The sequence below is a fragment of the Trachurus japonicus genome, chromosome 20 (genome assembly GCF_045865225.1).
Source record: "Trachurus japonicus isolate A0001 chromosome 20, Traja_1.0".
NCBI classification, from domain to species: Eukaryota; Metazoa; Chordata; class Actinopteri; order Carangiformes; family Carangidae; genus Trachurus; species Trachurus japonicus.
In genome coordinates, this window is record NC_140926.1 from 22,852,091 (window position 1) to 22,865,585 (window position 13,495).

At 41.8% G+C, this 13,495-nt stretch overlaps 2 protein-coding genes across 51 annotated transcripts in view; one reads left to right on the plus strand and one right to left on the minus strand.

Moving 5' to 3' along the window:
* Nucleotides 1-2,427, plus strand: part of scrib (scribble planar cell polarity protein) — a 79,464-nt gene extending 77,037 nt beyond the window's left edge. For all 50 annotated transcript variants that reach the window (XM_085762923.1, XM_085762924.1, XM_085762903.1 and 47 more), the window contains one exon: nucleotides 234-2,427. Coding sequence is in view for 32 of the 50 variants with exons in the window: in XM_085762903.1 (XP_085619029.1) it covers nucleotides 234-370 (137 nt within the window). In the remaining 18 variants the exon portion in view is untranslated. The remainder of the gene's footprint in view (nucleotides 1-233) is intronic.
* kif9 (kinesin family member 9) lies at nucleotides 1,624-13,287 on the minus strand. Its single transcript, XM_085762925.1, has 20 exons — nucleotides 13,018-13,287; nucleotides 11,535-11,706; nucleotides 11,218-11,324; nucleotides 10,895-11,125; nucleotides 8,149-8,232; nucleotides 7,951-8,043; nucleotides 7,622-7,769; nucleotides 7,474-7,538; nucleotides 7,318-7,395; nucleotides 6,559-6,627; nucleotides 6,157-6,261; nucleotides 5,999-6,054; nucleotides 5,800-5,887; nucleotides 5,586-5,695; nucleotides 5,060-5,239; nucleotides 4,740-4,948; nucleotides 3,382-3,546; nucleotides 3,188-3,267; nucleotides 2,843-2,926; nucleotides 1,624-2,712 (listed from the first exon to the last, which is right to left on the minus strand). Exons 1-20 carry the CDS (start codon nucleotides 13,111-13,113, stop codon nucleotides 2,605-2,607), a joined length of 2,328 nt encoding a protein of 775 aa, XP_085619051.1. The 5' UTR covers nucleotides 13,114-13,287; the 3' UTR covers nucleotides 1,624-2,604.
* Nucleotides 13,288-13,495: the final 208 nt, after the last annotated feature.

The following is a 13,495-nucleotide window of genomic DNA, read 5'->3' on the forward strand; positions in this document are numbered from 1 at the left end:
CTTGCGGGTCCTGCTTGTTTCCAGCTGCTGATTTCAGTGTGGGGCTTTTATCGCAGGTTTAAGGGATCCATCCTCTTCCTCTACAGTTGAAGGCTGCGCAGGAGTTTTCTGTCCAGTTGCCGTAATGTCTCCGTCTCCACTGCTGGTGTTGGGGATTAGATGTCAAGTGAAAGGGAGCTGAACTGCAGCAGGTTGTGAAGTGAAGCCGTTGTGTCTGTTTTGTCGTTGCTTAGGGCCGACTGCAAACCCCGAGGCCGAGGTTCCCGCCTCACTGCCCGCCACCTCAGCCCTGGAGGAGATGGCCTTGTACAGCAACAAGCGCAAACTGAGGCAGGGTCGCCGCAGCCTGGAAACCGCCGTGCCCACGTAACACCTCACACCGAGAGAAGAAACCCCAACACACACATGATTTTACATATGCTGTGGAAGGCTGGCAAACACACGGGTGCATCCGCAGAGGTGCAGAGTCACTAAACACTACACGGTGTCAGTAGAGCGAGATTTACTCTCCCATATATAACCACTGCAGAGACTACAAAGCTGATAGTCGCCACACATACACACTCACTTATATCCTGCGTGCCAGTCTTGCCTTTACAGTCTGGGGGGGAGTTGGCAAGTTGCTCAACAATCCCTCAACGGCAAGAAAGAGCTAGTGTGGTTAGCTAGGATTGCTACTTACAGACACTTTTTTGTTCCACATTATATTTGCCTGGGAGAAGCTGATCTGTTTTAACAAAAGGTGACCGATGTTTTTAGGTTTTGTTTTTTATTTCTCATCCTCCAATGATTATGTTGTTTTTATTTTTTTTTTAAACATACTGGAAGAGAAAAGAAATGGGTCATAGCTATACTAACGTCTTGAATGATATTTTTAGGCTTTCAGTGAATAGATTGTAAAATGTCAGGGGAGACTTGGGCAGACAGGAGTGTACATATTAATGAGGAGGGAACATCCTGCTACCTTCACAGTCACAAATTGTGGAGAGCTTTTAAAAAAAAAAAAAAAAAAACACATACACAGTACATATCGTTTTTGCACTGCCACTGATCAGCTTTTAAAGAACGTATATATCTTAATTTATTGTTTTTATCGTATTAGTCAAATTGAAGGCCTTTTTATTTTACCCTGTTCCAACCCATCCAGCCTGTGTGGGATCAAGAGGATGACTGAGGTGTAACATAATCTACCTTTAAAACAATGTTCACTGCTGCAGTTACGAGTCACGACACAAAGCTTTGAACTAATGAATTGCATATTACTTTATCATTAAATCTACTTTAGACACAATTGTGAATTTACTATGGACTTTTTGAGGAAAGCATATCTACATATTAGATTGTTTGGACAAAACCTGCTGTCTTTATACGCTCTTATCGCAGCAGACTTCAGAAGAGCATTGGTCCAAAAGCGTAGATCACAGGGGTCTCAGACCTTTGGACTCCACTGTTTGATTATGTGTTACATTCCCCTTGTAAAGAGTTCAACCACACTTGAGGCGGCAGCAGCATTGAGCAGGCAGTTTTACTCAAAAGTTCAGAAGATTAAATATCAAAGTTTGGGATCATGCGTTTTTAGTGTAATTTACAATTAACGGTACTTACCCTGGCTTGTTTAGGGTATTTATTATATCAATGTGAATCATTAATTAATATCCTTGCATAATCTGGAGGTATTCCAGAGTGACGTGAAGGTAGCAGGGGTTTTATTTTTCTGTCTATGGTTAATTTAAATCTGATGCCACTGAAAAATCATTTATTATTGTGTGAATAATGTACAAAAACTGAAAAGAAAGCAAACATTGGGTTTGAAACTGAGCCAGTCTTGACCTAGACCAAGCGAGCGTCTGGACTGCTGACATATCTGGGTTTGGACAGGCTTGAAATGGGGATGCTCTCTGCATGTATATTGGTTTGTTAATGGGAGAGCCGCGAGACGCAGAACCGATTAGAAATCCCTCTCAAGATACTGATCTCATTCAGACATTCAGCTCACTGCTTGACATACTGTCAGTTTAGGTATCTGACGGGTATTTTTGCAGAATCACAGCATAGTAGCATTTGTGTTAATTTAATGTAGGGTCTTCTAATTATAGCTTTCCATGTTGTGCTCACTGACTGAAATTCAGTTTGTTTGATAACATTTGCAATGGCTGATATCTTTTTTTTAAACTTACAGTAGTTAATTTTTTTCAGGTGGGTTTCACTACATTATTAATGCAGTGTTTCAAGTTTTTGTGTTTATTCTTTTGTCTTGAGTTCTGTTTGGGGGCTTTTACTTGCAAATAGGTCGAAGGGAAAGGGTCAGAAGTCCTAGGGTCAAGGGTTAGAGCTCATACAAGACTGTAACTAGTGAATTTGTACAACCAAAGAAGTCTATTTTGTGGTTCAGGAATAATAAATTTTACTTTTCATTTAAGAAGCTGATTCGTTGTGTGGCGTCTTTTGTGCTTGGTGGGTGTGTAATGTCACAGATGCTACGATGCAGAGATCTGAATGTAGAAAAACCAGGACCTAAACGAGACAATCGGACGGATGCAAAAGGCAACTTACACTTTAAATGGCTCTTGTCAATCTCTCACTTAACAGTTTGTTTCAACTAACTTAATTAACAGGTAGAGATGGGAGGAGTCTTCCCTGGTCGGACACTGCAGTTGAGTTCCTGTGCACTGGAGTACATGGACACAATCTGAAGTTCCTGTTTTCTTTCCTCTGCAAGGAAAGAAAAGAAAAGTAAATGGTCGCATTAAAAAAGTAAACAATACATATTCACTTCAGTGAGGAAAATTCACTTCAGTGAGGAAAATAAAGAACTCAGCCACTTAAGAAGAAAGCGACCCACCCTCTTCATCATCCTGCAGCGAGCGCTGTAGAAGGAGTCTGCACTGGGGCTGTCGGGTAGATTCTCTAACTGGTTTTCCTCCCTCTAAGAACAGTGAAACACATAATACCTCATTACAACTGTTTTTTGGTAACTATTACCAAAATGATTCCTGCTGGCTTCTGCTGAAGCTCAGTGCAGTCCATTTCAGTAGAGAAGAACATGTACATTTTTCTTCCATTTTGCTAATGTGGAAAATGGAAAGTAATGCAGTTCTTTACTTCTAGTTCTACTTCTTTACTTTACAAGATACAATTTTTTGCATAATAGTACATACAGGGTATATAAGGTGCAAAACAGACTCACTTGTGTAAGGGTCTTATCCATAGAAATGTCAAGCTCCTCCTCAGGTAACAGGAAAGTCTTCTCATACCAGGTTTCAAATTCTTGGACACACAATGAATAGATTATTGTGAGCAGCTTAGACTGTCCTCTTATCTATGACAATCAAAAACTGTGCACTTTCATGAGGCAGCATTTACAACTTTGTATAAACTGACCGGAGAGCAGGCGCACCCTGCACTGGTCCACAAGGTGTTCACAGTAGTTGACCTCTGCCTTGATGTCATGCAGTGCCTGATACCTCAGCCGGTACAGGGCCTTCAACTCTTTGAGCTGTAACAATAAAGTGGCATCTGGCTCCTCTTCCATAACCAAATACTGACCTGTGAACAAACACACATACAATGTATTAACTGCTTCAGGGTAACAGTTCTTATGCTGGGTATCAACTTAAACTAACCCTATCCCAAACACGAAAAAATTATAGTTATTATAGTCATAACTTTAAAAACCACCACATTATTCTTATCTGAGCATTTATTTGTAGTTCTGTAATCAAAATACAGTGGGGAAAATAAGTATTGAACACGTCAATAGACTTGCATGGTCAGCATACATAGAGGCCATGCAGGTTGAGTGCATTACTCAATGTTTTTTTTTTTTCAACACCTGTAACCTGCTAATTTGCAGGTCTCTCAAGGTCTCTGTCAGTGGTCCTTGGGTCTTGGACAACTCTTCTGAGTGTTCTTTTGACTCTGTCAGAAATCTTGCAAGGAGCACCTGGTCATGGGCGGTTTATGATGAAATGCTCTTGTCACTTCTGGATAACGGCACTAACGGATACAATGGTGCATTCAGACACGTCTGTACTCAACGCCATCGGTATGTTTTGCAACATACGTTTCTGAAGGTCTGGAGAGAGCTCTTTTCTTTCCCCCATCATGAGATGCTTCTTGTGTGACAGCTTGGTGATGAGAAACCTTTTTATAGGCGTCAATTTGGACTAAAAGAGCCGATATTACTTTGCACTGATGGGACAGGATTACTTTAATAATACTGACAGTCTCTTGGCTTTCAACTCCTTTTTTTGCACCTCCTTTTCTTCATGTGCAATGTACTTAATCCCCTGTATCATTTCACTTAATTACATAACATAATTTATGGACATAAAGGTTTGGATTTCTTTGTATTTGTGCATTACTTGAGTTGTTACCGACATCTGGTGCAAATTTAATGTCAATAGGTCGATTAGAAATATATTTTTCCGAGAAAAATGTTGATGCGTTCAATACTCATTTTCCCAGCTGTAGGTCAGGTGATCACATCTGAGCCAGCTCTACTCTCTGGTGAAAGCCATGAGATGATAGTTGATCTCTGAGTAGAGATTATTTAGTCAGATGTTTTCGTCTTTCTTTGTTTTGGCACTGTTGGTTGCACTGGGCAGTGGGCACACACAAACAAACACACACACACACACACACACACACACTGTAGCACGCACTGTTAGAGAAGGCAATGTGCATTCACAATTCCACACTACCACAAAGCTCACACATCTGCGGCACATTGTACTGACCTTGGGTTCCTTCCATCTGTTTATGCTGCTGTATGGAAGCCATTGTACAGTCGATCTCTCTCTTGACAGCATTGACCTCCTCAGTGAGCTGATGGAGAAGACTGCGTCGTTCCAGCAGCACGGCCTTGTTCTCCTTAAGGATGCAGTTGATCCTGCTGCCCGGTCCCACCTTAAAATCCTCAAAGGCCTGTGCTTTGGGCGGATGAGACCTGGTCAAGGTTGTAAAACAATATGTACTTATTCCATTTATAAAATGACCAATGAGAGCAGAGTTAAACATTTCACAGATACAACTGTGTATATCTGTAGCATCTACTTACTCAGGTTGAAAGGGCTCACTGACAGGTGGCTGTGCTTCCTGTGTGTCCTGGCTCTCGGTGTCTGGCTCTTGTGACTCCAGTTCCCTCTCAGGCATTTGGGCAGAGCTGGGCTTTGACTTGGAGGCACTGTCCACATGCTTCCTTGAAACTGGACTCCCTTCTCGCTGCCTTTTGTTTTGGCTGAATGATTACATCGAGTGTGCCATTAGGAAAACCAAGCTAATGTATTACTGTAGTAGTCCAGTCATGAGGCTTTCAATCAGGCACAACATTCATAATGGGACTGATTCTCTACATACAGTGTGGTCAGACAACTTTGATTCAGAGAGAGTGCAATCTTTAGTTTCAACTACAGAAGTTGAGTGCTAAGCGTTTTTTAAATACCTCAACTGCTTCTTGTCAATGTTTTAGAAAATGAAGTTGTTTCTGCCAACAAGTAGTCTCACAAAAGAACTGAAAGTTTTTGCACTGTTGAGAAGAATACGTGAGCGTGAGGCCCTGAATACCTGTTAAAATGTTTACTTACCTCTGTTTGTCTTTAGGCTTCTTAGTTTTGGATTTGGTTGAACTTGGACGCTGGGCCTGTTTCTGTGACTGAGCCTCCATGTCCTCAGTGCTGCTCCTGGTGTCACACTCCTGCAGTAAACAAAGTAACAGCCAATTAAAGCTCAGTCACAATGGACAAATAAAGACACGACTTCTGTTCTCCATGAGGTATCTAACCACAAATCCTGACTGACCTTGATGGGAGATGTGTTGGCACTTTGGTCTTTCTCTACCAAGTCGTAGGTCTGGTATATCTGGGCCTTCACCTTCTGCTCCCGTTCCCTGCACACATATTACAATTGTTGACATGCTTAATGAACTGTTGTTATAAAGAATTGTTCCAAAATATACAGAACCACCTTCTGAAGATATCACAAGAAAGATTATACTCACTCAACAGCAAGCTTCAACTGGGCAAAGACTGCTTGGACCTGCCTGATGCTTATAACCTGTAATAAGATGTCAAAGATGTAAAGCCTCTAAATGAAAACACCCAGCCAAAATCTGATACGTCACATGAAGTTCCACTAGCTGTGGTCTTATGTTCTCACATTGATTTCCTTCAGGCTTCCATTGAGGTACCTCTGAACCTGGCCGTTGATCTCAGCCAGCTGGGCTTCAGTCAACGGCTCATACTTGATGCTCGGCCTCCTCACCTGGTGAGAGACGAATGACAGATCCAAGTCAAACCAGGAATGTATTTTCAATTGTGTGTAACGAGAACGCTGGGCTGCCTCAATCCAACAGGGAAAAACTAAAATCTACCACACAGTTATGTTCACAAAGTTTCCTCCTATTCAAGTTCAGATGGCAATTAATTAATTAATTAGTAAAGATTTGTAATACTTTATTTTTTATGAATGAACATTTTATACAAACAGAATGAAAACAGTTTAAAAAGTCTTCGATTTGTAACAATAATTCAAACACACATTCTTATTTGTTCTACTCACTAGTGTATTGTAGATGGATAATTCCTCTTTAAGCAGCTGTACCTCCTTCTGAAGTTTCTTGATCTGGACCTGATCACAGAGAATTTCTGATCATTTTGTTGACTGATGACAGACACACAGTCAACACATAACAATAGACTGTAAACAAAAGTATTACATCAAGTAACTTAAAGCAGATATCAGTGGCACGGCCGTTTCGGCTAATGCTGTGTTCAAGGCAGGCTTTTGAAACCGTAAGTTACAGCTTCAAGTCACAACTACGACTTGGTAGCGTTCCAGGTAACCCGTAGCTCGTGTTTTTACCGTCCTGTTGTCTGTGAAAGTTCCCTATAACGGCCACTCGTAACTTCCGACCCGTGAACTCGTACCAGATCGAACTGGTATGACTTCACAGGAAGGAAAAAACACAAAGTACGAGTTTCCTTGAACGCACCATGAGTTAGCAGCCCCCGCCCTTGTCAGGCATCAATTGGTCCTCGTGCTACGTCACCACATTCACGTGCATCCCTTGGCTGCACACACAGCCCTTCATGCCGTTCTCTCCCCTCATTGGATAACACTTGTATCCCACAAGGAAAATTTTCTCCTCGGGTTACAGCAGAGCAGAGTGACGGAGAGACTCGTGTTTAGGCTGAAATACTTCATGTAAGTGATTGCTGACGGAAAATAGGACTATTTAGGACTTATATTAACAAAAACATTCCACTGATATCTGCTTTAAAGTAACTTTGTGGTATGTGTGATAACGTGTGAACTCACAGCTGGATCCATGTTTTTAACCACTGAAGGGTCCGCTGGGACACGTTTCATTCGGCTCGCAAAACGCAGAGTGGATAACTGCAAACAATATGAAATAACAAAATGTCCAATAAAAGGTGATTGCTCATTGTTTATATTGTATACTCTCCTCCTTACCGTTTCTTCTATGTGTGCAGCCTCACCGTAGATGTTGGCCACAAGCACAGTGTTACAGTTACCTCCTGCAGAAACAAAGGAGGTCTTATAATACAGGTAAGGACCACCTGGGCTACAAGTATCACATGGCAGTGAATGCCTTTCTCACCCAGTGAATCTTTCAGGGCATGTGTGAGTTTAGTTTGTCTGAAGGGAACATGTTCTCTGCGACGGTCTCCCATAGCGATGATGGCCTGCTCCAGGAACGACAAGGACTTGTTGATGTATGTTGCTTCTTTTAACATCTGACCCTCTGACTGGAGGAACGGGAAGTAGGGAGAAAAAAGGTCAAGTTATGACAAATCGTACAGAAAGACAATCTTTTTTCTTTAAATTTTATCCAGGGGATTTAAAGAGACAAGACGATACCTTAGAATAACAAAACTGAGCATATTTGGTATAAAATGAGTGATTCCAGCTGGTGTGCAACAAACTCACCCCAGTCTTTCCCAACCTCTCAGACCCAGCCAAATCCACCAGACTCAGCTTGGAGGCGACGTACTCAGCGTCAGATATAGTCCGTGAGTAAGACTGATCAAGAAAGACATTTGTCCTGTTCAAATCAGTTGCGAAGTATGCAGACTAAAATGTCATGTCTGACTATCGAATCAAGACAGGAGGAGAGTGGAATCCTACCTCTATATGCACAGTGAAGATACAGTGGGACCTGGAGGACTTTTTGTTGAGGGCATGAGATCCGATAATACGATTCATCTCACCCTGAGTATAGACAATAACTGTGTCAAAGCTCAAGTTTCAAAGTATTCATCCATAAAATCATGCTCCCATCCTCGTCAACCAATACTGATAAGGAAACACTCAGCAAGAACTGTATTAAAAACACAATAATCATTCTGGTCAGGGCATCAAGAAGCTGATTCTTTCTGTAGAACAGCTGCTCACTGGATGGTTTTTATTTTTTATTTTATTTATTTATTTGATTATGATTATTTATTTTTCTTTTAATTAACAGACAGACAAGGAAAAACATAATGAGTGAAAGTCCTAGGAGATATTCAAGCCACCAACAATCACGCCACAGTCAAAATCAACACAGTGGAAATAAGTCGTGGACTTTTCTGTGTCATCCTGGGACATGGGACATGTTCTTGTTCTCCACCTGTTTTTTTCAGAGTGTGTGGGGACTGTACAGGTTCTCTCTTTTCTACTGACAAATAAATCAAATCAAATCAAATAAAAAAATACAGTATAGAGAATATATGGTGGTACTGTACCTTTGGATCAACATTAAAGTATTTTAGATGTAATTATGCATAATTAACAATGAACAAATTTGATATTTAAAGGGATACGCCAACAATTTTTTTCGTGTCTTGCCTCTCTCCCGATTCCCGAGTCCATGGCCAGCAGATAGACACCATCCTTTCCACTGTGCGTGCAGTCACAAGGGAGATAGAGCCGCATCGCCCGTAATTAGCTTAGCTCAAACACTGGAAGTGTATAGGTAGTGTTAGCCTGCCTCCTACCCGAGCCGAAATCAGCAGTCAGAAGCTGATTTCATTTTAGCTCTAAACTCTGTAAATACATAATTGTATCGACATTTCAACATTTTAGGTGAGAAAGTAGCCGTTTAGATCAGCAGTGTGTCGTTAATTTGTCTAAATACCAGCTGTCTACAATTTTGTTCAGACGAATTCAGCGCTACTCAAGCTAGCCGTGACCAATGCACTTCCGGTTACTTTCACAAAATAAAACACCCGTTGCCCTTTACATACTGAAAACCATGACAATAGGAAGCTAACCTACCCTCGATGTAGCTAGCTTGAACCAAAATAAACTGTCTCTGCTTGAACCCTCGGTTTTGACCGATCTCGTCCCGTTACCGGCATTTGACCGCTCAAGATGTCTTACCGGAGAGTTTTGTCAGTTCTGAGATGAAGATCGGCCCGCCGGTTTCTGTTTAGAGTTGCTGAAGAGTTTCTCTGATGACTTTAGGTGGAGGCAGGCTAACACTACCTCAGGGCTCTCAAGTTTTGAAGTGAGTTCAGAGTGAGATTTTACCAGCGGCAGCGGGGATTTGGTTGAAGTGGGGATGGATGTCTGACAAATGACGCATAAATTCATTAAAACAAAAATATTTATGATTTATGACTGGAATAAGTTAACCAGGGGCGTCATGCAACCCAAAATTTGGAGGGGGCACAGTGAATGTGAATGTGCTATTGTTATTACAAAAATTTTTGGAGGATGCCCTCAAATCACTTATTTTGGGCACTTACACAGGACTCGTCACTAGTATTTGTTAGTTTATTTTTAGAGCACAGCACAATGAGGCCTAACACGTTATTTAACCTTTAAATAATGTTGAGGGTCCAATACCCATTTTAGGAACAAAAACACCCTAAGCATTTTTCCTCTGTTGAACTTGTTCTTGACCAACATAATATTTGATACAGATTAAATGGTCTTTCCTGCCACTACACTATGATGATTACTGTATTTAACTACTTAAATCACAGTAGCTAAACTGATTTGTTGAACTCAGCCTGATGCAAACATTAATAAAACTCAGTAACCAATCACACAGGCAGCTCCATGTTGTCTCTGTGTGATGTTCAGGGACAGGTCAGGACAGTCTGAAGACAGAGAGCTGGAGGTTGAAGTTTATAATAATGAGATGAGATGAGAGACACCTGTGACTGTGACAGGTCTGTTCTACGCTATGGTTCTACGTCTTGACCACATGTCAGCTGATCAGCTGCAGCAGATGAAACTCCGCTGTTCTCCGCTCCACCGCGACGATACTGTAAACCGGCGCGGATCCAGTGTGTTTATCAAAGCTTGGTCGCCGTGCTGAGGCACCAGCTCGGTTTGAGCTGCGTTCATGAAGTTAAGAGGCTGCTTTCAAACTCTTCAGGCAGTGATCAGTGTCGGCGGCTTTTTGACTCGTTACTCACTGGTTGCCGATGGTACAGGCTGAGGCCAGTAGGCTACAACAGGTAACAGTGTTGTTGTCTCTTTTCACCTCTCTCGTGTGATCAGTGCGCCCTCAGATCTGTTCCACTGTTAAAGCGGTGCAACTTGATGGATGTCACCGTGGTAATTTAAATGCGTGAGAAATACAATGTGTGGCGTGTGAGCGTGTGAACGGGTGGGAATGCGTGTGTCACACGCCAAATGCGTGAGACTTGAGAGCCCTGCTACCTATACACTTCCAGCGTTTGAGCTAAGCTAATTACGGGCGATACGGGCTCTCCCTTGTTACTACACGCACAGTCGAAAGGATGGTGTCTATCCGCTTGTCATGGACTCGGGAGTGAGGCAAGACACGAAAAAAAATGTTGGCGTATCCCTTTAAGGCCATAAATCTCATTTCCCATGCTGAGAGATGTTTCACAGCTGTAAAAACAAAGTCACACACCTCAAACAGCAGGTTAAGTGCCTCTTCTTCACTGTGAACTGGATGAAGAGTAAGGCCCCTGATGAACACCCCCCTGCCTGGCTCTTCCATCACCAGCATGCTCTGAGGAGGCTGCTGAGAGGAGCCCTGCAGCGGTGCCAGCAGGTCCACCATGGTCTCATTGTAGATCTCCAGGTAAGACAGGTGCACTGAAAACGAATGCTCCGTCCTCTTCTCCACCTCCTGAAACACCTGCATGCCATGTTGGAGATTCAGCGTTTCTTCATTGCAGTAAGGCAGTCAAGGTGTTTCTGAGGTTGATGTTATTCAAAGAAGAGCGTTACCTCCTGAAGGGCCCGGGGGATGATTCCTCTCTCCTTGTATGATTCTGTCGATCCTGTCATGGTAAAGGTTTTTCCCGCACCCGTTTGCCCAAAGCACATCACAGTACCTGACACACAACGAAAGGCTGTTAACAAATTACTTATAATAAAAGTTAAATAAGCACCGTTTCAAACAACAGACACTTCCATCAGGGTAATGATTGGTGGATGATAAGCAATTTTACTGCGGTTACATAAAATACAATTTGACATTAATCTGGATTCCTTTATCTGTATCTAATACTTGAATCCACAGTTGGGTTGATAAAAAGATCTACCGTTATAGCCATCCAGTGCTCCCTGTACAACCTGTCGACACACTTGGGCGTACACCTCCTCCTGGGACACATCCTGCAGGACTCCATCCAGCCGGAAGGACCAGGAGCTCAGCTGTCCTTTTTTGGATCTGTGGAGCTTCTTGGAGTCTTTCCTTTGATAGATGTTCACCGTCTGAAAGCCAAGACACAAAGGAACTTATGAGTACACCCAAACAATAATTTCTTTAATTTTTTAGGTTATTTTAGGGCGGTTTTTGTTTGTTTTTTGTTCTTTAATTGGATAGGGACAGTAGAGAGGGACAAGAAAGTTGAACGTTTTTGGGATGACACACAGCAAAGGGCCTGGGCTGGATTATAACCTGGGCCACTGCAGTAAGGACGGAGCCTGAGTGGTTTGGACCCTGATAAAAAAAAAATTGCCTGACTAAATATTAATATTATTAACTAACTAATTAACTAATAATGTTAACTATTGATGGAATAGCCTATTTAAAATGTGATGCTGTTTGAAAGGAAAGGAGAAACACTGGCTCACCTTTATTTTTGAGATATGCTCAATTGCATTCAAAAGTTAATAGATCATAAAATCATCTGAAAACCTGGAAAAAGTCAAGAATCCCACTACAGTATGTTAAGATATAGAAAACAAAACATTCTGGCAACAGACCAATCCAGTGCCCCAATGATTACACAGATGCCTATTGTGTAAACCAACGATAAACTGAATGAAAAAAATAAAAATAAAAAACATAAATATTTTCTAGATTAATCGCTTTGTCTATACAATGTGAAACTAACATTTTGATAACAGCACAACGATATATCAAGTAGCCTAGGCTACTACAAAAAAACATTTGACAAACAGGACCCAGTGAAACGCTGCTTTAAAATCGTATACAAAATTGCTTCAGAGTAGTTTTTGGTTTGCCTAAAGTATTGCTTTTGCAGTCTATGAAGTGAAATTCTTATGTTTATAATTCACTAACATCATAAATGATGTCTCCACCCCATCCACTTAGTTGTCGCAGGAAGTCGTACCAGTGAAAAAGCCTGTTTGTGTTTAATCAATTAGATGCCTGTTAATCAACTCGATGCCTACATGGAGTTCAGCCATAATTACTAGCTACAACACCTGTGCAGATTGTTTGCTATGACGTGAACATGTAGGGTAAATAATCAAGATTCAACTGTTCAAAAAATGTTTGTGAATTTACAAATATTTTGAAGCACAAAGGTAAAATGTAGGCTATTAATTTTGTCTTTTAAAGTCAGTTTTCACTAGTTTAACCACTTAAAATGGATTCAAAGGGTTCATTTTCACCCTCCACCACCAAACGCTTGTTCGTGAGTTTAATCACCTCGAAGTAACCTCACTTTTACTTACTGAAAGCTGTAGTTAAATGCCGACTGTCTTACCGAGTTCACGTCCGCCCGGATCGATTTGTGTGAACTCTAGAGACAGGTTAACACGGGGACGACTCACCTGCCCGTCAGGAAGACACTCAATGAGACCTTGAGCGAAGCTTGCGGTTGGTCTGACCCGGACAAACACCACGACGTCTCTGCCGTGAGCCCTCATATCATAGCACCGCTGTCTGACTCTGAACGGAGGGAAAACCCGTCCACCCGGCTCTAGGTGCACTAATACAGCTACTAAAGACACGTTAGCTGCTTTGACGCCAGTTTTTTCCGCTGATAGTGACTCCAGCCCATCTTTTATCTTCAGTTTACTTTCTGCGGTTTTTATTCGGCGTCATGGCAACGGCCTCGACTGCGCAGTGCGCACGCGCCCAGTGCGGCAAAGTGGCAGAGCACGGGCCTGGGGTTTTATTCTCTAAATAATAAAGCAGGGTTTACTCTTTTCTTTCCAGAACTTTCACATCTGAGGTACTTATGTTTTACTTAAGTTATGTTCAAATCTATATTTTGTTTATTTATCCTTTATACTTGTACAATTGTAA